Source organism: Maniola hyperantus, chromosome Z (genome assembly GCF_902806685.2).
Source record: "Maniola hyperantus chromosome Z, iAphHyp1.2, whole genome shotgun sequence".
NCBI lineage: Eukaryota > Metazoa > Arthropoda > Insecta > Lepidoptera > Nymphalidae > Maniola > Maniola hyperantus.
In genome coordinates, this window is record NC_048564.1 from 13,241,819 (window position 1) to 13,268,159 (window position 26,341).

Genomic DNA, 26,341 nt, shown 5'->3' on the forward strand with positions numbered 1-26,341 from the left:
TAAGTAGGTACCATAAAATTTTAGAATAGGCATATTATAATAATACAGGATAATTATAACACGTTCTTTATAAATATTCTTAAACCTACTCGTCAAATTATTCACTAAAGTATACCCTTCAGTTTTGTATCACATGAATTGAAACAAGCTAAGTATATAGCATAAATTAAGGTGGTTTGATACAACCAGCCGAGAAAATTCAAATTTTAGTTAGTTTTTCGAAAATAGTAGACTAATCATACATTGAAGGCTTATGGTAATGAGTTTTGCGGGCATAACATTTATGCATCTACATGTTTTTCTACAAAAACTTTGGTCAAAAATACTCATTTACTTTTTTTCAGATACATTTTTGTGCAAATCTGGGAAATTTCAGAAAATTATGTCAGGAACAAATATGTAGTAAATGAGTATTTTTGACCAAAGTTTTTATGAAAAAACATGTAGATGCATACTTAAATGTTATGCCCGCAAAACTCATTACAATAAGCCTTCGATGTATGATTAGTCTACTATTTTCGAAAAACTAACTAAAATGAATTTTCGCGGCTGGTTGTATCAAACAACCTTTTTAAACGCAATAGGTATGAGAATTGAGAAAGGACTCGCCATTTTTCTCTTTATGTCAACTGTCATATCAAAAGTACTATATTAGTCCTTAATCTAAGGGGCTAAGGGTGGGAAAGCCCATGGGTAAACCGTAGGTAGACCTACTTTTGACATGATAGTTGACACAGCAAATATGGCGAACCTTTTTCAAAATTTTCGCATTATATTATGAACTACCGACTGACGCCGATTTTTCAGACGCTCGTTTGTTTGTAAAAGATAACTAAACAGTAAAAAACACAATCTGGTTTTATCATAGACAGTAGTAGGAAGTACCTATACATCTTACTGGCGCAAGACTGACTATGGGTTTCATTTTAAAATATAGAATAGCATTTTTAATCAATTTTTTACTGACTTAATAAATAGGTAAGTGATTTGCCGATGCTTACTGGCTTAGATAGGGTATCTAACTAGTGGGACCAACGCTGGGGGGAATTCCGACTCTGAGTTTCCGAGAGAGGGTTGGCGATGGGTTGATGATGATGATGGTGATGATGGTGACGATTATTCTGTCCCATCACACAAAGTGTTGGTAAGTGGTGCAGAGGTCAGAATGACCCGTCGTTGGTAATAGGTAGCGTAGAGTTGGTTGGCCCCAGCCTGGTAAATGTATTCTACCAGAAGCGACAATGCTTGGTTTTACAGCTAAGAAGAAAAAAATCAACGCGTGCGGAGGCTTCCCGCACATATCCAGTCTCCACCCTTTCTTGCGTTTACTTATTGAAAGCCCATTTACTAAATCCTACATAATTATCATTAACTATAGATATAACAAGTAAATGAACAATAACCGATAACTATCGTGAATTCTGAATAATTGATATATCCTCCGTTCTCTATTCAAACTCAACTCAACTATTTCAGTAATAGATATCAGTATTGCATAAGTAGTATTACTTTCGTTAGTAATATTATGTAGATGTATGTAGGTAATATATATTCATGGAAGTCTAACTACGGAGTTTCAAGATCGGTTCAGTAGAAGTCATTGAAAAATCCGAAAAATCAATCAATAGAAAACGAATAAAGAAATAAAAAAATAAAAATTATGTTTAGGTATCACGTCTAACTTTTCTACGATTGAATATGTTTTAAAAAAAGGACCTAGACTTCCCTTTTGCGAACGTTGCGTACAAGCGATACTTATGTAGTAACCTCAGACTTGTGCCGAAAGCTATGATTGAGCAAATTTTTGTTTTGTTCATAATGATTTATAAAAACGTATCTCAAAAACAGCTACCTATCTACGAGCAATTACCAAACCAAACCAAAATGTTTACGCGTAAACGTAATGATATGTCATCTTCTTTATAGATTAGACATAGCTCGGGTAGGTACCAAGTTTTTCGCTTTTAATCTTAAGCTTATAAGGGCACAGTTCACAAATAACCAAAACTAGACAAATATCCATAAATGCTTAACAGTTCTAAGCTAAAATATATTCAGAGCGATCACAGTTAGTCTATTTCCAATTTTCGAAAACTACCCTCAACTGACACGGCGTCTGCTTTCAATGCATTACCGGGTTTCCTTGTAGACACGATTCCTTTGGTGTTCAGGATTACCATGTCGTCAAGAGCGAGGATGTGGTTCCTTTTCTCAGCCAACAAGTCTTTAGTGAACTTGATCATGTCTTGCAGAGGTATGTGGCCTCCATAAGCTGTTGGTAGACAGGACAAGTCCACGTTGCTTTGGAGATTCTTGATGTTTGTGTGAATCTGAAAATATTATGAAATTTTAATTTTTCATACTAGATACGACTCCAAAAAGGAACACTGCAGTTTCGTAGTTTTCACTATCACTTCTGTCGGCAGTCCACAGTCTCCCCTGACTATCAATTTTCTTTTTTTAATACTCGTAGCAGAAAAGAGACCTAAGTAATGTATTCCTAGTTCTGCTTGGAAAAAAAAAACATTTGCCCGATACGGGATGAATATGTATAATAATTCGTCGCATTGCTAACATTTCCTTAATAACGGCAAGTTGGTGTGCGTCATAAGATTTTAGAGGTCAATTACCTTATTATTTTATTAGGTACCTGTTTTTATTATTCTATATAGGTACGTTTCGTGTTTCGGCCACTTTAATTTATCTTTTTTAATCTTAGTTTTCTCTGATTTGCAATATTAATAATAATTCAGGACACACGAATTAATTTTTAAACTGTATCAACGTGTTAGTATCTAATTCTGATCAAGCGGATTTCGTATTTACGGTAATTAAAAAAATTGTGATGAATTTTCTGTCAGTCTTTCCGTAGTACCTCGAAGCTCACTTTACAGCCCACAAAAAGATTGAATTGAACTGTACAAGCCTAGTGCAACGTAGATGAAGTATCAGTGAGGTAATTATGTTATATTTCAAAGAATAAGACAGGATTCTCGATGAAAGCTCTTAGTCGGTTTGATTTCTTCCCACATCTTGATCAATTATTATTATCGTCATATTTCAAGAGATTTATAACACAAAACAATATTAAACGATTCGACGACCTCCCTGGCGCAGTGGTAAGTGCTGTGGTCTTATTAGTGGGAGGTCCCAGGTTCGATTCCTGGCAGGGATTTGGAATTTTATAATTTCTAATTTTCTGGTCTGGTTTGGTGGGAGGCTTCGGCCGTGGCTAGTTACCACCCTACCGGCAAAGCCGTGCCGCCAAGCGATTTAGCGTTCCGGTACGATGCCGTGTAGAAACTAAAGGTGTATGGGTTTAATAAAAACTGCCATACTCCTTCCAGGTTAGCCCGCTCCCATCTTAGACTGCATCGTCACTTACCATCAGGTGAGATTGCAGTCAAGGGCTAACTTGTATCTAAATTTAAGAAAAAACTATACGTATTAACCTTCGATCATTGAATCACTCTATCTGATGATGAAACCGCATTAAAATCCGTTGCGTAGTTTAAAAGATCCAAGCGTACAGAGGGACAGACGGCGGTAAGCGACTTTGTTTTATTTGAATAAATTAAAACAAAACAACATTAAAGTACCTCTACAAAACTTTCTCTTGAATCACTCTATGTATTGATGAAAACCGCATTAAAATCCGTTGCGTAGTTTAAACGATCTAAGCGATACGGAGGGACAGACGGCGGGAAGCGACTTTGTTTTATTTATATTATTACTATGTAGAAATAAACGATAATGACTTACATGCAACCTCTCGCTCATCTTATTGGAGACCTTGCTGGTGGCGAAGTCGATGATGTACTTAAGAGCTGCCGGCACATTAACCAGCTGGAACTCCTTGTGACGCATCGGCAACGATTGCTAAAACAACATGCTACATTTTAATACCCCTTCTCATTCCGAGAGGAGACCCATGCTCAGTGGGCTGGCAGTGGGTTCGTCATGATGACTATGATGACATTTTAATAAATCACTAGCCGATTCCTACGACATCGCTAGCGTTGATTTACGTGTTTTTAAAAATCTCGTGGGAACTCTTTGATTTTACGAGATGAAAAGTAGTCTATGTCCGTCCCCGAGATGCAAGCTATCTCTGAACCAAATTTTCGTCAAAATCATTAAAGCAGATAGGCCGCAAAACCGTATTAGATAAACTTTCGCATTTATAATATTACTTAGTATGGACGATATCCAGCTGTTGTGTGAAAAAAAGCTTCACTCGAATAATACAATCGATCGCGATCTTCAAATAGACTTTATTGACACGGACATCAAAAACATGCTGAATAGTGGAACATAAAATGTTTTCACTGTCTTGCAAGCTTCATGCAAATTAGACGATGTATCTACTTGATGGTGCAGCCTACATTCATCATCATCATCATCAACGTTAACCGATAAACGTCCTCTGCTGGTCTCTTGTAGGGACTTAGACACACCATAGTCTTGTGCTACCTAAATCAAGCGATTGCCTGCGGGCTGCGACACCCCATTCTACCACCTTGGGATCCCAAAGTCTATCGGGTTTTCGAACTATGTGCACTGCCCATTGCCACTTCAGCTTCGCGACCCGCTGAGCTAAGTATGTCGGTTGCTCTAAATTCCAATCCGCTACTCTGTGGCACCCAAAATGCGCAAGTCTCTCAAGATGTAACAGGCATCTCGCGAGTTAATTAACATGATATTTAATTATTAGTGTTGTAAACTAAATGAAGCTACGTGCTCCTGTCAAAAGCCTACTTTGAACTTAAAGTAATAGGCGTGACTGAATTGATTATATTTAAACTTTCGTTTCGTCAAATGCCAAGGATTCAATCGGCATAGGCAATTATTAAAACATGCAACGTAGCCTTGTGTTCTACAACCAAATTAATAACTTATTCAGAGATACAATCACGCAATACAACTCTTAGTAATTTCGATATAGTTTTGCGACCAATGTATCTCCAGATGGCGTCTACGTTGATCTGCCGGCTTGATAGCCTAGTGGATAACACGTCAACCTCCCAGTCGTGGCGTCCAGCGTTCCATCCCGGGCACGCACTTCTAACTTTTCGGTGTTATTTGAATTTTTAAGCAACCACATATCACCTAAGTAAGAAAACCTGTCGTGAAGTCGCGAGCATCATCTAATCATATTATAAGATATGTCAAGCTCGGAAATGCAGCTAGTATTTTTGGCACCATTCCACGGGGGCATGATTTGTTTAGTAATTAGATAAGGCTAGCTTTAAGCTTTATTGTAATATTTTCAATAACACAAAATAAATGGAAAAATTGTATATATATTATAAATATAATATTCAAAAAACGAACGTATAAAAGGATGTATCTGAAATAGTTTACCTAATTCTTATTCATGCGATAAAATGTAAATAAAAACATACATGCGTGAAAATCAGGAAACTGGAAAAATTTCTTCATCCGTGTTTAATTGAGCTTAACACGGTTCGATATTACGCGTTGATAAAATCTATTGTAACTGTGACCATGATACATAGTTGGAAATATTATGTTCTACGAATCCCAAACAGCTCAAAGAGGAAGGGCGGAGGTGGAAGGCGCAGCTAGTGGGAAACCAGGTAGAGGCCCACCCCAGAATAAAACGTCGGTTATTTTAAAATACCTTTTCAACGAGATATCATTCGGGGAAAAATAATCAAATTCGGTTCATTAGTCTTTGAGATAACCGCGAACATACATACACACATACGGATCGAATACCTGCATGACCTGGGAGCGTTTGGAACCCTGGTAGCTTTAGTTTTAAGTTTACGTGATTAATTCTCTCTCTTATGAGAGATTAAATCTCTTCCTTATGAGAGCCACAGTTAGCGACCATGTCTCGGATCCATATGACACCATGCATCGATCTACAATTACAGGCATAAAACATACTGAGTAGGTTCCTGCGGTAGTGGAGCGGTGCGGGAGGGGTGTAATAACTCTACACAAGAACGCAAGAGCTCAGTGATTCCTCAACTGTCATAAATAATACACTACCAGTCAACTGTCAGCAGGAGCTTACTCATCAGTTATGCACTATAGCTATACTTGTAGATCGATGTCATTATGTCATATAATCCATACTAATATTATAAATGCAAAAGTGTGTCTGTCTGTCTGTCTGCTAGCTTTTCACGGCCCAACCGTTCAACCGATTTTGATGAAATTTAGTACAGAGTTAGGTTATATCCCGGGGAAGGACATAGGCTACTTTTCATTGTACTTGGCCCGGAAAATTGATGAGTTCCCACGTGATTTTTAAAAACCAAAATCCACGCGTACGAAGTCGCGGGCATCAGTTAGTAAAATATGGATAAGTAATTTTCGCAAGTATCGAAAAAAGTCGTCGAACTCAATTTTTAGTATGGTATTATTTCAGCATAACTACCTTATTTTCCACCCACCGTTTCTTTAATTGGTATAGGTACAATCATTTTATTGAACAAAAAACCGGCCAAGTGTGAGTCAGACTAGCGCACGGAGGGTTCCGTATTTTTTTCGACATTATACACGATGAATCAAAAAATATTTTGCGTAAAATTAAAAATTGTTTTAAAATGTACAGGTAAAGCCCTTTCATATGATACACCACATGGTGTTGTTATCTTATTTTGAAAGTTGAAACTACTAATTATTAGTTCACAACACATTTTTTTTATTATTATTATGTAACCAAAAATTCACGGTTTTCGGATATTTTCCTTTACTTGTGCTATAAGATCTACCTACCTGCCAAATTTCATGATTCTAGGTCAACGGGAAGTACCCTGTGTGTTTCTTCACAGACCGACAGACAGACAGACAGAGGACAAAGAAAGAAAGAAAAGACGTTTATTAATACAAATTATGCCACACATCACAACTTAAAGCTAAGAGCTGGTAATTCCGGCGCTTCTTCCACCTGAGAACAAGCAAAAGAAGCGCCGGAACAAAGTGATCCCATAAGGGCTTCTTTTTTCCTTTTAAGGTATGGAACCCTAAAAAGAAGGTTAAGGCCTTCACAATGTTCCAAATAAGGGTAAAGATGCCACCGAGGCTCATCTCGTCGTGATTCATCGGTAATTGCCACGAGGACTACTGATCGATAGCATATTTAAACATGAAAAACCTCTTTTTCGGGCGTTCGGAACTTGTTACGAAATTTTCGTAATTGAGCTTTTTATGAGGTGTGGTGTATTTTGAGTCGATATTGTGCCAAGGTAATCGGTACACATACGAGTATCATCATCATCATGAACAACCCATCACTGGCATACTACTGAGCACGGGTCTCCTCTCAGAATGAAAAGGGTTTAGTCCGTAGACCACAACGCCATACGCGCTGCCCAGCCAATGAAGTGCATTTAATCACCGCATTCGGTCGTTTGACCTTTTTGTGAGATAGGTATAGATACCAAATATGTCAATTAAAGCTTCGGTTCAAAAATGAGGAGGCTCCCAAGTCCCAATTCTGTTCAATAAAACTCACCTCTCCCCATTTCAAAAGGCGCGCGAAGTCAATAGGGTTCCATGACGTGACGTGAGCGGTCGTTGAACCGCTTCCATCGCCAACGTGTGTGAAGCCAAAGATCTGGTCAGTAGAGTCCTCCATCAGGGCTTCGTAAACTATTATATGGGCGCGGCACATATCCCAACAGTTGAACTTGACTGCGTTGAATTTACCTGCGAGATTCAAACGCACAATTTTGTAAAATGCAGTTGATTATCCTATAGACCCCGCAAGGGCCACAAGATGTGCTAGGGCCATATATAATGGATGGAAAACACCGAGTGGCTGTAGAAACAGGATAGCCTGAAACAGTTTACAACCGCCACGCTGCCACTTAGAGAGCTCAATCTTCCTTTCCAGACCTAACTAGAAGAGTTATAGTGCATTCAATATTACCTGGCGTGTTTCCACTTGAGAACGTCATTAGCATTAACTATTGTTAATGCTAATGACCGTCTCAAACTTGCGGATTATTAAGTCGTGGCAGGTGAATTCTTTGTAAACACAAACAAAATACTTTGGATTGATTGATTTGATTGATGTTTTCATCACTTTGGAAAACCTTTGTCTTACTCAAACCCTGAACTTTAATGAAAAAATTATCACTTACTGAGATAGGCACAATATTAGTGAGTTAAATATAAGCATGCAACAATAATTGTTTGACAAACACATTATCACAATTAGCATCAAATCGCTATAAACGACAATCACGTGAGGTTAGTGCGGAAAAACTTTAAAGTTTTAGAGGATACATTAAGTTACGTACTTCGTATAGGTACAAACCTATCCTCTAACACTAATAAAGTCACAGATTGCTTGTCTTGGTGTTGGAACACACCAGAGTAAAATCCTGGGGCCCTTATTTTTGTTGTTGGTACGTTGAAAAACAAAACACGAAGGAAACACAAAAAGAGCGCGTGATTTCCACCGTGTTTTTTAAGAATCTAAAAAAGGCCGCTACGCTTCCCCTCCGCAGATAGGTTTGTACCGATACTATAGCGCGAGTTCACGCTTGCAAACAGGTGCGGGGCAACACGCTCGTGAACACAATACTTATCAAACATGTGAAATAGGACTATTCACGTACAAACAGAACGCGATTCTATACAACAACTTTCGCGGTCGCCACCGCGTCCGCGCTCGCGCTTTCGACGTGAACACGCGCTTAAAGTCAAAGTGTCAAAGTCAATAGCACAGCAAAAAATAAACATTCGCACGCGCCCTTCAACAAACAAAGCTGGTCGCATAGCATAGCCTTATGTAATTCGTCTAGTAGGTAATAGACGTGTCATCGTACTCGAACTTACCCATGTTGTAAACGATGACCCGGCGACCCTTGTTGTCGCGGACCGGCGAAACCGCTATGTACCTTGAAATTAGGAAATTGTCTTGCAACTTCAAACAGAATTATGTCATCGAAGAAAATTTCATTTATATAACACGGCCGCAACGCTATAGGAGTTCAAGGCTGGCCTTGGGAACTTTCGAATAACTAATGATACGGATCTCTGTAGATATAATGCATATATGGATCGTATCACATTTACACAAAGGTTAGTATTGAACGAGTTTTGCGTTCCCACCTAGGTAGGTATGTGCGTATATAATAATAATTAAAAAGACGCGTAAATTGGGCAATTTCGTTGCTCAATACGGATGCCTGGTTTTGTAACTATCTTACTGGGTTCATTTTTGCAAATTGAGGCCAATATCGCCATTGGAGATTAGTGTAGGTAGGTATAGATGATCAAACAATAGAAAATCCTGATCTTCATTACTGTAATGAATATAATTATATCAATAACGATATAGGTATGATACTAAATTATTTACTTGATATAAATCCAAAAATGTATCAGCTTGTTTTATAAATCTTGGTAAGGATTTATATATGGATGATTTTTATCTAGGTGAAATAAGGGATATTTTTATCCAATTGCTTTAAAACATTTAAATGTATGAGACTGAAGATTTAAAAAAGCATCGTTGGTAAAACGATGGTAAATATTACCTACCTACATGTAAGTAGGTATATTATAGATTTTTGGTGGCGTGACCTGACTATATTTCTAGCTGTGACCGAAAATAGGTACCTAGTATCTATAAAAAATAGCACCTAGAGCAGAGCCAAATTAGTAAAAGGTCGTTTCCTAAACTGACTTAGCCGGAAATTGAATCCGTAACCACTGACGTTTGAATATTATGATATCCACTTCCTACTTCGTCTGCCTGTATTTTAGGTTTTTTTTAATCTCGTGAAAACTAATTTTCCGTGAAAAAAGTTGCGCTATCTCTGTACCAAATTTCATAAAATCGATGGGATGTGAAAAACTTGCATATAGACAGACTAGCTTATGCTCGCGACTTCGTCCGCGTGGACAACACAAATTTCAAACCCCTATTTAACCTCCTTAGTGGTTGAATTTTCAAAATCCTTTCTTAGCGGATGCCTACGTCATAATAGCTATCTGCATGCCAAAATTTAGCCCGATCCGTCCAGTAGTTTGATAGTCACTCAGTCAGTCAGTCAGTCACCTTTTCCTTTTATATATTTAGATAAACAAACACACTTCCGCATTTAAAATAGGTAAGTACACCTACACTTGCGCCAAGACAGGCCGCAAACGTCGCAAAAAAATATAGATAGTGTCGTGGTCTTCCCCATCCGATGTCAGTTTATGACCACTGCAAAGGGACTGCCATAAACTCGTTAATGGCCGTTAACTGTAGGTGTGGCCACGAGTGCCACGACCTAACGCAATAATTTAACAACGGCATTCATATTGCCGTTTGGCATTAGACGATTTTAACTCCAATCCAATTGGCATTAGAAGTTAACCGTTAAGTGTGGCCAATCAGTTTAACGCGTTGATTACCCGCAGAATTATCGCGATAATTATGGCTTTGTTAAGCATAAGAGACTACGAAAAGTTACGAAACTTTACCACTGTAGAGGGGTGGGTATATAGATACTGGGTAGGTTCTTATAGCTGGCTTAAGATATACGAATATTTACCCGTTGCTGATAATTTCGCTTAGTGTGGGATCTTCGCTATCTAACTTAGTAAACACGCTAGGATAGAATTTTCTTAGGCTCAAGTACTTCAGCAAAGTCTGTTGTGCCATCGGGATGCTGTATTTCTTGTGTCGGAGGAAACGTAGTAGGAATGATTCATCTGAAAGAAATATCACACAATAAGCTTGTCATACAGAGGTCAAAATTTGAAGATCTGGCTTGGGGCTACTTAAAAGGCAATAGTGCCATCGTTTTGGGTACTAAACCCAAAGGTCACATATTTTTTCAACTTAAGTCAATATTTTTACGGGAGGATTCTCTCGTATTATTTTTGTAAATAAGTAATATAATAAGTTTTATAATAAGTAATATCTATGATAAAACTAAGTGTTATTCAATTTTTTTAATTGTGTGATTCAAATTAATCAATGACATACCTAATTAAGAAATAATCAGCTGTTGATTAATCAAGGTTAAGACTGTCAGCATTCAAGGAGGACGTCTTAATCTCATAATATAAAATTAATATAATATAATTTAATGTTTGTCTGTTCATAACGTGTTCATACTATAAATATTTTTGTTTGTAGCGGTAATACATTTTATATAACTGAACTCAATTTCAATCTTATTGCTCTAATAGTTTATTTTAAAAATGGCTGTAACACACAGGTTTACAGACATACTAATGAAATGGACTTTAATATTTCTCGTTACTCTTATGACTATTCTTTGTTTTACTATGAAACCCTAAAAATGGTTGAATTAAGATTTGGAAATAGAAACTTTCTCTTCTTCAAATCAAATAAGTTTTGCAATGTGCTATGAATGTGCTCTTCAATAATTGTCAAGTGGCCCTTGTTTAGATAGCCTCTACAAGCGTGCGGAATGCCCATGAAAATAATAACCGATAATGGACTTAGTTTTGAAGTTGTTATATATATGATTCAGCTATACGACTTACCAGTTCTAACATTTTTGATGTCGGCATTCTGTTCAATCCAATCTCTCATGATTCTTAGGGCCTGATCCCTTGTTGACGGTGTTTCTCTTAGTTCCCTCGCGGCTACAGCTGCTACATTCCTCATAGATCTGCCGACTCTCTCATCCTTGTCACATATATCGCTATTCGCGCCCCACGTCGTGCTCACCGTGAGCAAAACGCTCGCTGTCGTCATTTTATTTTTTTATCTGCGGACAAAATAAAACAGGAATTAAACAAAACATAATAGGTATTCACTAACGATCTCTGTGTACTACGCACTGCACTGAGGTATTATAGAGGAGGTACATATTATTACGAGGTAGGAACCTACCTACGAAACCCTCACTTATAAAATTACGTGAAAGGTGACATAAACTTTTAAAGCCTAAAAATGGACGCCTTGCTGAAATTGATACACATTGCTTAAAATTAAAACAAGTGTAAGTAACAGATTTGGCAACCAATCTGTTGCTTGTGGTTTATAGGCCTCGTCGATTACGAATTTTCATTAAGTCAATTGGCACTAATTTGTTCAGTTTCACATTAGGTAATTTAAAATACGAGTACCTATAGCACGCGACAGGTCGAGATGGCAATCGGGCTAGGGACACCCCGCACATCCGCATAGTCTGCATTTCTCTGATCTGAATGGCATTTCAACCCGGTTTTTTTTAAATATCAACAGATTACTTCAGGTTGTTGTAATTTAATATAGATACATAAGAGTCAGTAGTAAACCTACTTACCTTGTACCTATGTTAACCTTGGTAGGAAATCTACACTAGGCTCTAAAGATCTAGGTTTCGGTCGCAACCTTGTTCACGAATTACAGTTAAGTCTTAAGGATGTATTTTTAGACTAGCCGCGTGAAATGAAATGAAATGAAATGAATTTGTATCATGTAAGTAGGGTAACTTATTCCACTTAGATTATACTAGATGATGCCCGCGACTTCGTCCGCGTGGATTTGGATTTTTTTTGGATTTTCCTGGGTAAAAAGTTGCTAGTGTCAATTTCCGGGACGCAAGCAACCTCTGTACCAAATTTCATATAAATCGGTTTAACGGATGGGCCTCTAAGAATCCCGTTCACTATGATTTTCCAGAATAAAAGTAGCCTATGTCCTTCCCCGGGATGTGAGCTAACTCTATCGGTTAAACGTTGAGCCGTGAAAAGCTAGCAGACAGACAGACAGACAGACACACTTTCGCATTTATAATATTAGTATAAATTAGTATGAGGGTTGATAAGTACTCTACTACCGGTTCAGAAAGCAAATTCTACTGAGAAGATGTGTAATACTGTGCCCGATATGATTCACATTAGCACCTGAGCGAAAATCTAAAAAATAGACAGCCTATTGATCTCGAGTGGTAATAGCCTAAGTAGCTAAAGAGGGGGATCCAGGGTTTGATCCCGGCATGAACCTCAAACTTATCGGAGTTATGCACGTTGTAAAGAATCAATATCAGTTGATTTAACGGTGAAGAAAAATATTGTGAAGAAATCTGTATGCCTGGCAGTTCTCCATAATGTTCTTAAATCTGCCAAACCCATCGTAATATATATGTAAGTCAATGGCCAAACCACACTTAGACAGTGTGGTGAACTATGGCCATAGACTTACAGATCTTCTCATTCTGAAATACCGGAAATATGGGCGATGGGTTGATGACGATGGTTATGGTAGATCTCTGTCTACTTCACATAAAGTGAGGGTACATGGTGGAGATAGAGTTCAAAGATATCTAAATATACAAAATAAAAAGTTTACTGATTGACTGACTGGTCTATAAACGCACAGCTCAAACTATTCTACGGATCTGGCTGAAATTTGGCATGCAGATAGCTATAATAAAGTGAATATCTGCTAGGAAAGGATTTTTGAAAATTCTACTCCTGAGGGGGTAAAAAAAAGGGTTCAGTAGGTACAGGAGTGGAAAAGGTAGGTAGAGTAGCGCGAGGGGTACAACGGCTCGACGTGGTTATTTGCATGTATATAGTTGAGACCTGGAGAGTGATATAAGCTACTTTTATCCCCGAAAATCAAACGGAATTTTTAAAAACCTAAATCTACGCGGAAAAAGTCGCGGAAATCAGCTAGTGTATCATAAACATGTTAAAATCAGTAGGTAATAATTGAGTGTGTAAAAATGAATTACAAATTATGTCAATTACGACTACAATTATGACTACATAAATTTCAAACCCCTATTTCACCCCGTTAGGAGTTGAATTTTCAAAAATCCTTTCTTAGCGGACGCCTACGTCATAATAGCTATCTGCATGCCAAATTTCAGCCCAATCCGTCCAGTAGTTTGAGCTGTGCGTTGATAGATCAGTCAGTCAGTCAGTCAGTCAGTCAGTCACCTTTTCCTTTTATATATTTAGATTATAAATAAGTAGCTGACGCCGCGACTTCGTACGCGTAAATTTAAAAATCCCGTGGGAACTCTTTGATTTTCCGGTATAAAATGCCACTCTCCAGGTCTTAAGCTATACCCATGCAAAAAATCACGTCGATCCGTTGCTCCGTTGCGACGTGATTGAAGGACAAACCACACAAGGACAAAAAACACACTTTCGCATTTATAATAAGGGTACTGATAAGCATTTCATGTCATCTTCACTCTCGTGACTAGAGAACAAAATTTTCGATTATTTATCAATCGATCTAAAATAAAACCAGTTATAAATTTTGTTTAGTGCATAGTGTAGGAATTGTTATCGTATCGTGGTCGTTGCTTTGGCTGTTGCATCATAATATGAGCCATCATATAAAATATCAATGCAAACAAAACTAGTTTGTTTGTATCGAAATTTGACCTGATTTAGATTCCATTGTGTACTGGCGCGGGCGCCGTGTAGTGTATTATATTTATAAATATGTACCTACTTACTTACATATAAGTAGGTAGGTAGGTAAATAATATTATTATTAGGGTTCCGTACCTCAAAAGGAAAAACGGAACCCTTATAGGATCGCTTTGTTCTGTGTCTGTCTGTCTGTCAAGAAACCTACAGGATACTTCCCGTTGACCTACAGTCATGAAATAACAATCACGTGCTATATGAGTCCAGCAGTCGAGAGTATTATTTACTTACATGGACCAGCTGTGCCGTAACAAGGACATGCTAGATGAGTCCAGCAGTCGAGAGCAGTTACTATGTCCGTACAAGAGACTAGCTGTGGACCAGCTGTGCTGTGGACCTAAAATGAATTACAAGGACGTGCTAGATGAGTCCAGCAGTCGAGTAAACTATGTCTTTACAAGAAACTAGCTGTGGACCTTAACGATTAACAATGTCGTGCTACATGAGTCCAGCTGTCGAGAGTATTATGTCCTTACAACAGACCAGCTGTGGACCAGCTGTGCTGTGACAAGGACGTGCTAGATGAGGCCAGCAGTCGAGAGTACTATGTCCTTACAAGAGACTAGCTGTGGACCAGCTGTGCTGTTACAAGGGCATGCTAGATGAGTCCAGCAGTCGAGAATAGGTACTATGTCCGTACAAGAGACTAGCTGTGGACCAGCTGCGATGTGGACCTCTAACGTAACAAGGACGTGTTAGATGTGGCAATCTTGTACAATTTGTATCTACTTGCTTCAGTAAATCTGTTAATTTTGTTACTTAACAATGAAAGTTGGACGACGAGACGCTACGCTTGTTTGTTGTTTGGAAGAATGAAACGATTTCGGATCCCACACGCACATTTTGTTGTCAATTAAGTAGAAGATTGCCCAAACATAATTTACCTTGTCGTTTGTATTACTTTTCCTTGTATCCATTGTTTAAGCATTAGGAAATTTCGAAACTGTAATATTACCTGCGCATTTTTTTCATTTCTATGATGGCACCTGGCGATAAGCAACGACGCAGTCTATGATAGAAGCAACATGGAAATGGTCAGGCAGTTTTTAAAATTAACCGATGCCGCGTACGTTCGTACCAGAACACTGTGGCTAATTCCATTGTACACAATCTCTAAACTAAACTAAAATGTCACGCCTAAATCTATTGCTATCCCTTTCATAATGTTGTTTGCGGAAAAGGATGGCACTAGATTCAGACCTGTTAATTTAGTTTAGTTTAGAGATTGTGTACAAGAGAATCGGCCCCACTGACTTGGTTAGCAGCATGTTTTAGTCGTTAGGGTAATTGACGAAAGCGCCCTCAATGCAAGATTGTTTTTTTATTTTTTTATTCTGATACAAGTTCCCCGTTGACTGCAATCTCACCAGGTGATAACTGATAAGTGATGGTGCAGCCTTTGTTTTCTACACGGCACCGTACCGGAACGGCTTTTGCCGTAAGGGTGGTAACTAGCTACAGCCGAAGCCTTCCACCAGACCAGACCAGAGAAAATTTAGAAATGATAAAATGCCAAATTTCACCTGCCAGGAATCGGACCCGGTACCTCCCACTAATTAGACAACAGCATTCACCACTGCGCCAGGGAGGTCGTCTGTTTGTTAATTTAGATAAAGGTTCATCCTTCAATCATATCGCAACAGAGCAAAGGATCGATGTGATTTTTTTGCATGGGTAGGTATAGTCAAAGGCTACTTTTTATCCCAGAAAATCAATGAGTTCCCCTGTGTGGGTTTTCTAAATACCTAAATCCACGCGGACGAAGTCACGAGCATCGGCTAGTTTATAATATTGTAGTATTAATATTAGTGTTTATTATTAAGTTAATTATGTTATGTAAAATTATTGTAATAGTTTCAGATGTAGTCACGAGTCACTACTCAAAAATGGCATAAGTAATAAATACTCAAAAATGGCATAAGTAATAAATACTCAAAAATGGCATAAGTAATAAATACTAATCTTTATTAATCGTAGCTTACCTATCAAGAATTTAGCAATAAACATTATGTAGATTTAAGCTCATTTCACACGACGGGATTTAAATTATAAACTATATTATAGTCCGTTCAAAATAGACATTCAAGGTTACAATAATTCTCATAGGGCTAAAAATTGGCACGAATGGCGGGACTTGGGAGCATCAATATAAATCGATAGGGACTTTTCACAATTCATTTACCTATATATTGGTGTTCTCAACATTCGTACCCATTTTTAGCACTATGTGAAAATAATGCAACCTTGAATCTATTTTGACCGGACTATAATATAATTTATATCCCCTAGTGTGAAATGAGCTTTACACAATATTGGAACGAGCGGGGATATTGTGTAATTGCATAATTTCGAAGGTCAGAACAATGGTGTTTCACAACCGCGGGGTCTGGGTGGCCTACAGATGGGTCATAAATCATAACTGACTACCTACTGACGGGCGATTACTTTAGACCCTGTTAAGGTGCGGTTGACCTTAAACTTTTAAACCTAATTATTTATCTTATGAGAGAAAATCTCATTCATCTCACCTACCTACATCTGCTGGCACATAAAATTGGTCAAGTGCGAGTCGGACTTGCACACGAAGGGTTGCCTACCATTATACAAGGACTTAATTAGTAGCACTTTTTTATGGACGATGATATAGTGGCAATATAAATACAAATTCGTGAAAGTGTCAACTTTCTACGTATTAGGTTCACAAGATATAGCCCGCTGACAGACAGACGGACGGACGGGCGGATAGCGGAGGCCTAGTAAAAGGGCAGTTGGTACGGTAGGTACGTACACTTCTGGTACGGAAAAAATTAATTACTTGTCTGTGATTTCGAAATCTTTTAGTTGTCTGATAAACTAGCTAGCTAACTAGCTTAACTAGTTTAAAACCTAAAAACCATTTTTAACATTATTGGTTTCGAAATATTACCTACTAGCGACTGTCTGTCTGTCTGTCCGTCTGTCCGTCGTTACTGTCAAGAAAATCTATATAGGGTACTTTCGGTTGACCTAGAATCATGAAATTTGGTAGGTAGGTAGGTCTTATAGCACAAGTAAAGAAATAAATCTGAAAACCGTGAATAGAACGTATCTAACGATATTTGATAGGCACTTGTTATTATAAACGTTGTTTAAAAACAATATTAATATTATGATTACATTGCGAAACTTTGCATAAATGTGTTAACACACATACCTGTGCAATGTTTCGCAATCGAATCAAACTCATCAATAAAAATAATTATTTATTTCAATAAACTACCTACTACAATACTACTACTACCTACCAACTAGAATAACATATATCAATAATCGCATCTTGGATACCAGGTTTACTAACGGGTTGTCTACGTGTATCTACTTGTTTTCGACAGTCAAAACATTTCTAAGTACCAAGCCTAACTTTCAGCTTAGTAACGACATCATTTGGCAAATATTCAGCTACAGCGCCAACTGCGTGAAGTGTTGTGTTCGTCCACAGAGAAGGCGAACCGAAAGCACCTTTCTGAGTTGCCAATTGGGCAAAACCCTGCATAACATCAGGATTACAGTTCCTCAGCCTTCCTATAACACCCGCTGCTTCTTTAAAAGCTTTAGGACGAATCCTCTCTATTTCACTTCTATTAAACGCGCACAGGATTTGTCTCAAAGCTTCCAAATCGTAGACAGTATAGTCCTCTGGTTCTTTAGCCCCAAAGTCCTCGCGAACTCGTCCCGCTATAGCCTCAAGATGGTCGTCACTTAGTCCATAATCTAAACCAAAGTTTCGTATAACATCAATGTTCTCCATCGTTATATTAAGGTAATCTTCTGGTTGTACCGCTACAGTCACATAACGAAGTACTGCAAGTACCTCTTCGGGTATATTTGCAATGCCTTTAAAGAACTCGATTAAGGAGTTCCATACAAATTCGGCTTCATCTGCCCTCATTTCTTCCTTTCCCAAATGGGTAAGGCAATCGGCAACTTCTTTAGGTTGCATAGTCTGCAATTCTTGCAAGTTAAGCCTTTTATTGTCAGCCATTTCTAATACTTCCTGACAAATTAGACTGAACGCTAATCTTGCGATGAACAACATTATTGGTATATTATGATGCATTTTGTTTTTTTAATCTTTGTATACGCGTGTGGATGTCGGTTTCAAGGGATCGAATGACGGAGTCTTCAAAAAGGTAGGCACTAATTTAAAGACCAATCAATAATGGTCTCATTTCTCATTCATGTCTCTATCAGCCACTGCCCACTTTAGCTATAGACTTGCCTTAATATAGTTCACGTGTAAGCTAATGTATTTACCTATTGCATTATCAAAAAGTTCAAAACCGGCTAAATTCAAGTGGGACCCGCACTCGGAGGGTTCCGTACAAGAAATGGTAACACTTTTTTGATTTAACCACAATCAAATTCACGTCTTTCGGATTTTTCCCTTTATTGTGCTATAAGACCTGCCGAATTTCATGATTCTAGATCAACGGGAAGTACTCTACAGGGCTGATTCCCTTGACGGCTCTTGACAGACATTACAGACAGACACACATACAACGAAGTGATTCTATAGGATCACTTCCTTATCTCTTGGTTTGTCTATCTTTCGTCCATCTGTCGTGTCTATCAAGAAAACCTATAGGATACTTCCCGTTGACCTAGAATCATGAAATTTGGCAGGTAGGTAGGTCTTATAGCACAAGTAAAGGAATAAATCCGAAAACCGTAAATTTGTGGCTACATCACAAAAAAATGTGTTCATGAACAAATAATTATTTGTTTACTAACTGATGCCCGCGACTTCATTCGCGTGTATTTAGGTTCTTTAAAAATGCCGTGGGAACTCTTTGATTTTCGGGGATAAAAAGTAGCCTATGTCACTTTCCAGGTCTTTATCTATACCCATGCAAAAATCACTTTAATTCGTTGCACCGTTGCGACGTGATTGAAGGACAAACCAACAAACCAATAAACCAACAAACAAACTCACTTTAGCATTTATAATAAGGGTAGGTATTGATTATTTAATTACTAGCTGATGCCCGCGACTTCGTCCGTTTGGTTTTAGGTTTTCAAAAATCCCGTGGGAACTCTTTGATTTTCCGGAATAAAAAGCCTATGTCCTTCCCCGGAATGTAAGCTACCAAATTTTTTAAATCGGTTAGGCCGGGAAAAGTTTGCAGACAGACAGACAGACACAATTACGCATTTATAATATTAGTATTGATAATTTAGTTGCCAGAAAGGGCAACTATTTCAAAAAATACTAAAAGAAATAAAACATCAACATTAATCATTGTTGATAAGAGAATTAAAAAGTATATATTCTCATACCGTCGAATCAATAACGTGATATAACGGAATACAGGCGCCATCTAGTTATCAATGTAGCATACTTCGATGTTTTATACATACTGTATTTTAAGCATAGTGTCTTCTTGAAAGCTGTGATAACCTAGTGGTTAGGACGTCCACCTCCTAATCGGGGGTCGGGGGTTCGATCCCAGGCACTCCTCTAACTTTTCAGAGCTATGTGCGTTTTAAGTAATTAAATATCACTTGCTTTAACGATGAAGGAAAACATCGTGAGGAAACCTGCATGCCTGAGAGTTCTCCATAATATTCTCAAAGGTGTGTGAAGTTTACTAATCCGCACAATGGCAATACTACCCTACCCTTGACAGAGTGGTCGTGGCTATGAATTCTTCACTGCTTCTCATGCGATCTCCCTCCAGCGACTTCTGTTGGTGGCATTATGATGTGCGCACAGGGAGACAGGCGTATTTGTTGCGGATCGGATGAAGTCCATCCACCTAGTTGGGGAACGCCGACGTGGACGTGTGCCCTCCACTCGACCTTGTACCACGAGGTTTTCGATGGTACCACTCTTCCTTATGATGTGCCCAAAGAACATGTAGGTATAATACCTACTTATAGGTACATAAAAGGTAGGTATAAGGAGGACCAAACCAACAAACAAACACACTTTCGCATTCATAATAAGGTTACTGATTATTTTCAATTTTCAAAGTAAGATATCTTCTATCAAATTGGATATCATATGAAAGGGCTTTACCTGTACATTCTAAAACAGATTTTTATTTATTTTTATGCATAATAATTTTTGATTTATCGTCCAAAATATCGCAAATAATACCCGAGAACGGAACTCTCGGTGCGCGGGTCTGACTCGCACTTGGCCGGGTTTTTTTTGGAGATACGCAACCCTAAAAATATAATAGTATACAATATATACCTAATAACTAAAAGGCTTTAGGGTTCATAATATTATTGGCGTATCGTAAAATAAACAAACAAAAGCCTACCTATGCCAGATAATGACTGTTGCAATAAATATTATATAAGTCCCGAAAATTGCTATTGCGCTGGAACCATGTCTCATTAACATCGAAATGACGTCATTTTGACGTCGGCCAAAATAAAAATATACCATCAGCTCGAAACTTCAATCTAGTCAGTGCTGACGTCACTAAAATGGCGGCCACGCGCATTAGCAATTTGCGGGACTTCTAGTCATAAGAGTAGGTATATTACGCTACATATTCGCATAACGATTACAAATAAATCATCTTATTATCGACTATTAAATACCAACTGTTAGGATCGAAGCACACGAACGTGTTTTAGCGACTGCTTCGATGCTGCGACGTGTTTTAGCAACATGTTATGTTTAACAGAGCGATAGCCCTCTATGTAACTGAGAACTCTCAGAGCGATTACGCACTGTATCCGATCCGAATCCGTGAAAACACGTGCTGAATTAATAGCCAGAGAACTATGGTAGCTGCACTAGATCCGACTTCCGTCATCCGATTTCTCTCCGTCGGCCGTGAGAATACTTCAGATATGAGTCGGATCGGACATAATATGTCCGTAGATGTGGACGTAGATGTGTCAAAAATGTCCACTAAATAGCTTGGATTTGGATCAGAAATCGGATTAGTGCGTAGGTAAGCAATTACAGGATTCAGAGATTTTATATCTGTATTTTAACGGATTCGGATCGGATGCAGTGTGTAACCGCTGTCAGATATAAAACCTTAAATACAATACCGAGATTTTTATATCCGTATTTGCACGGATTCGGATCGGATGCAGTGTGTAACCGCTGTCAGACATAAAACCTTAAATACAATATTTTCCTTTACCATTAAAGAAAGTGATATTTGATTGCTCAAAACTCACATCATTCCGGAAAAGTTAGAGGTGCGTGGTGCGTGCGCGGTAAATAAACCCCGCATCCAAATTGGAGGCCAACATCATATCCATTAGGATATCAACGTTTAGAAAGCGATACAATCGTCAATTCCCGATGCTAAAAGTACTGTGTGCGTTCTGTCCCTTACTTATTATGTAGTATGAAATAACCAGTTTCAATAAGAACAAACTAAAATTACGGGGCATCGTGTCATGGTCTACTTGGTGTTATGAAAATCGGTATCTAATTTAGTTTTCACTTTCAGTGAAAAGTAAGTATCTACCTATGTCATGTTATGTCACATGCATGACCGAAGTAGTACTAAGAAATTCTTTGCCATCTCCACAATTGATGATGCGTTTGTTGGGAGCATGTTGAGCATACAGTGCGACAAGGCTATCCTGGCGCTTGGCGAAAATCGGAATCCAGAACTAACGTTGCCGTCAAGTATCGTCCAAGCTCCGAGGTACGTGAAGAACGATGTAATACATCGCGACCTCAAGACGCCCACCGTGGAGGAGTACGTCCGCACACTCGCGCGGCGCATGTTTGCGCGCGCGGACAACGGACCGTACGAACACCTCCAGTGCATCGCTCCACTCATCCCCCGATCCACTACCTCGGGAGCTCCTTCGATCGCCGTCACCAGCACAACGCGCTGACAACACAAGCGACGACGACCACGACGACGCGAGACCCCGTCTCTGCACTGGACGGCGCACTACCTAGCGCCGTCGTGCAGAGACCTACTCCAAACCAACACGGACCTACAACATCAGCTACAGCATCAGCTGCGCGGTGAACCAAGACGGAGTCAACCAAAACCACCAGGGCCCAAAGCCAAGAATGCCAGGCTCTAGCCGGTAAGGCTAAAAGATAAACACCTGGGCCCTGTCCAGCGACGCGCCCGGGTAAGGAGGCAAAGCCTCGAGGCCCGTACTCCCGTCTGGCCGTTCCGGCCAAACGGAGATGACCCCGACATAAGTCTCCTTTGTTCTTGTTTGAATAGTCTAAGCCTTTGTTCTCCAACAGCGCCCCCCTTTCAATGCCATTCAAGTTCCAAAAGAGCCTTGTCGCACTGTATTAGGTATGCTAGAAGTTCCCGTGGGTGCTAACATAAAGAACCAGCAGCTTGATTGCGGTAAACTGACATGTAGCATCGCAATAGAAATATCCTTATGGATCGTGATCGTTACAGTTGATAAATTTGGTAGCACAAACGATTGGTGCACTATTTCGCAATCGGCCGCGGTCGCGATACAGCGGCACGATTGCGGTAGAATGACAGCTACAATGTCACGATCGTAATCACCTCTGATTGGTTGACGCTCGCTCACTATTAGCTACAGTGTGTTGTTGCAACAAGAATACCATAAATTCAGCCAATCACTATTGTAATAATGATTGATGCAGTTTTCCCGCAATCGAGCAGAATATTTTCGGCACCGAAGGATCGGTGCGGGTAAATTAGTCACATATAATCTTATAAGCTCTCACATTAAGAGACGGGTAATACGTATAGAACAGAATAGAAAAGAATACATTTTCATTCAAGTAAACTTTTACAAGTGCTTTGGAATCATCAAATAGTTTAATTTACGACTGGTTCGGAATACAGCTCTTACTGACAAGAACCAGCAAGAAACTCTGTTTATATAAGGCCAAAATAGCCCTATATAATATTCTCTATAAGAATAATGAAATAAAAAATATATTATTATGTATACCTAACTAGCTGCCCCAGCGAACTTCGTACCGCCTAATAGTCGATTCTTTTTCAGGCAATTTTTTAAATTTTTCTCTCCGTAAGAACCATCCTCGTACTTCAAGGAATATTATAAAAAAAGAATTAGCGAAATTGGTTCAGCTGTTCTCGAGATTTGCGATCAGCAACAAATTCAGTGATTATATAGAAGAAAGATCTAAGTACCTAACCTTTAAATGTGTTTCTAATATCTATATTGTATTCATTATTGCTATAACAATTATGTTGAAAGACTTTTAAGCTCAGCTGATTCCAGAAGTTACAATAAAATAACGAAATACCTAAATATAAATAAGACCCTTAAAATACTTATATATTATTGCATATTAACCATAAATCAAGTATTTCAAGGTTTTGATATAATATGTATTTTATACGAACAGAAGTGCATTTTTTGTATTTGCATAATTTATAACTAAACGAATGCAACGATAAAAAATGATCAAAGATTAAAATAAATTGTTTGAAATCTACGTTGTAAGATATTGCAATACTTAGGTAGGTAACTACGTAAGAACCTGCCTACCTACTTATCCATACTATCCATACTAATATTATAAATACGAAAGTGTTTCTGTCTGTTTGTCTGTCTGCTAGCCTTTCGCGGCCCATCCAACCAAATGATTGTGACGGAATTTGGTACAGAGATATAAGCTAACTCTGTACCAAATTTCATTAAAATCGGTTGAACGGTTGGGCCGTAAAAAGCTAGCAGACAGACAGACAGACAGACACACTTTCGCATTTATAATTTATTAGTATGGATTTTTACGCTAGGGAAAACTGCGTATTCTAACTCCAAAACTATATAACTAACTAGCTGACCCGCCCCGGCTTCGCTCGGGTGGAATTTAGAAAATCGAGGTGGGGGTTGAATTTCCGAAAATCCTGAAATACATAGGTACCTATTTCTTCATTTGTTGCCGAATTACTCATAGATCTAAACTCCCCTCCCGCACGCGCACCCCCGCCTTGGTGACGCCCACTTCGCAACGGGCCGTGCAGCAGAAATCGTAATATTTTAATTTCGCCATAACTTCAAAACCAAACGTCCAATTTTAATCATTCAAAGACCAAATATTATCTCCATAAACTGTTCTTAGTGATGAAATCATTTATTTTGATAAGGATTAATAGCATGAGTAAAATAAACGCGTTTAAATGTAGTCCAAAAAAAATTCAAGATTTTTAAATAAAAAAATGGTTGCTGTGCCTCACTCGACATAGGTGGGTATAGTGTGTCGCGGACTTTTTTGTAGATATTTATAAGATCTACAATTAATTAGAACATTTTATGGTTCTATCTTTTATAGTTTAGGCAGCGTACGCAAAATAAGTAACTTTTCTGGTTGATTTTTTACACCTTGTGTCCGAAAAACCCAAATATCTTACGGAACCCTATTTTTTTTCCAAAATAAAATATAGCCTATGTTACTCGTGGATAATGTAGCTTTCGAATGGTGAAAGAATTTTTAAAATCGGTCCAGTAGTTTTTGAGCCTATTCAGTACAATCAAACAAACAAACAAACAAACAAACAAACAAACAAACAAACAAACAAACAAAGTTTTCCTCTTTATAATATTAGTGTAGATTCACAGACAAAATCCTATAGTATAGTAGCAACTCCTCAATAAAGGCTTTTTTCGGGCTCACTTCTCTCTCTTTTAATTTTTAATCTGATAATTAGGTACTTTTAATGGTACATGAAAAAAACATTCAGCGGTCCAAGTTGTTCATTTTCATTAAGTAGGTATAGTTATAATATTTTAGAGATATGACAAAGTTTGAAAAAAATGCTAATTGGGGATCTGGGAGAAACTAAAATGGAATATCGCACCACCCAGCAAAACTAACTAAACATTCCTGATCTGGTCGGGAAGGAGCCTTCAGCCGTAGCCAGTTAACACCCTACTTCCCTACGATTACACCCTTCACCCTACGATTTAACGTTCCGGCACGATGCCGAGTAGTAACCAAAGGGGCATGGTATTAATAAAAAATGCCATACCTCTTCCAGGTTAGCCCGGTCCCATCTTATACTGCATCATCATTTACCACCAGATGAGATTGCAGTCAAGGGCTAACTTGTATCTCAATTTTAGAAATAAATCAGGGGGCGCTGTGGATGCCCCTACAAGATCTATGTCCAACAGTGGAAGTCTACCGGTTGATAATAAAATTATGACGATGGTGACATGTAAGTCCCATAAATTGCTAATGCGCGTGGCCGTCATTTTAGTTACGTCAGCACTAGACTGAAGTTTAGAGCTGATGGTATAGGTATTTTTACTTAATTATACGTCAAATTATAACAATTAAAAATTGCTATTATAATAAGATTGCCGAAGTAAATCAACTAGTTACAATAGTGTACATAATATACTTATTATAATAATATTATACAATTTGTCTATGTGCAGTGTTCGTACCTACTCGGAGTTAATGTGATCTCTTAACTAAGAAACTAAGTTTGTTAAACTATCGCACTTTTTTAAGATAACCCTCATATTTTATTATTTCTGTTTTGCTTTTGTTAGTTTACCTAGCTACTTTATAAATTGTGATACCGACTCAAATAATTATAACTTGTATTTACAATTATGTATCTACAAAAAAATATGTATTTCTCATTGTAAGTGAACAATTTGTGTTCTTTATGAGAAAATAAATGTCTTTAAACCGAATGACGTCATTTCGATGTTAATGAGACATGGTTCGAGTGCAATAGCAATTTGCGGGACTTATACAACTTACAATTTTATTATTATAGTAGATTCAGATAACTAGGTAGGTGATGTTGGTAGGTAGCTAGTTACTGGGTTTCACTGAAGGGCACATCTGACGCAAACTCGTTTACGCCGTTATGATATTCGATACCGACATATCTTTTAACCTTGTTATTATAGCAATTAGATGTATGAAACTGAGAATATTAATATAGCAATGTTAAATCAAGCGAAACATAGCTTGTGTACTGACTAC

The 26,341-nt window shown here is 38.2% G+C and overlaps 1 protein-coding gene across 1 annotated transcript in view; it reads right to left on the minus strand.

Moving 5' to 3' along the window:
- Positions 1–2,059: 2,059 nt before the first annotated feature.
- The window catches only part of Cralbp (Cellular retinaldehyde binding protein), a 33,930-nt gene continuing 9,648 nt past the window's right edge, over positions 2,060–26,341 (minus strand). Inside the window, exons 2-7 of the mRNA XM_034983468.2 lie at positions 11,497–11,723; positions 10,533–10,692; positions 8,824–8,885; positions 7,493–7,686; positions 3,763–3,879; positions 2,060–2,330 (exon numbers count right to left, since the gene is read on the minus strand). Of these exons, the coding sequence (XP_034839359.1) occupies positions 2,070–2,330; positions 3,763–3,879; positions 7,493–7,686; positions 8,824–8,885; positions 10,533–10,692; positions 11,497–11,710 (1,008 nt within the window). The 5' untranslated portion in view covers positions 11,711–11,723 and the 3' untranslated portion in view covers positions 2,060–2,069. The remainder of the gene's footprint in view (positions 2,331–3,762; positions 3,880–7,492; positions 7,687–8,823; positions 8,886–10,532; positions 10,693–11,496; positions 11,724–26,341) is intronic.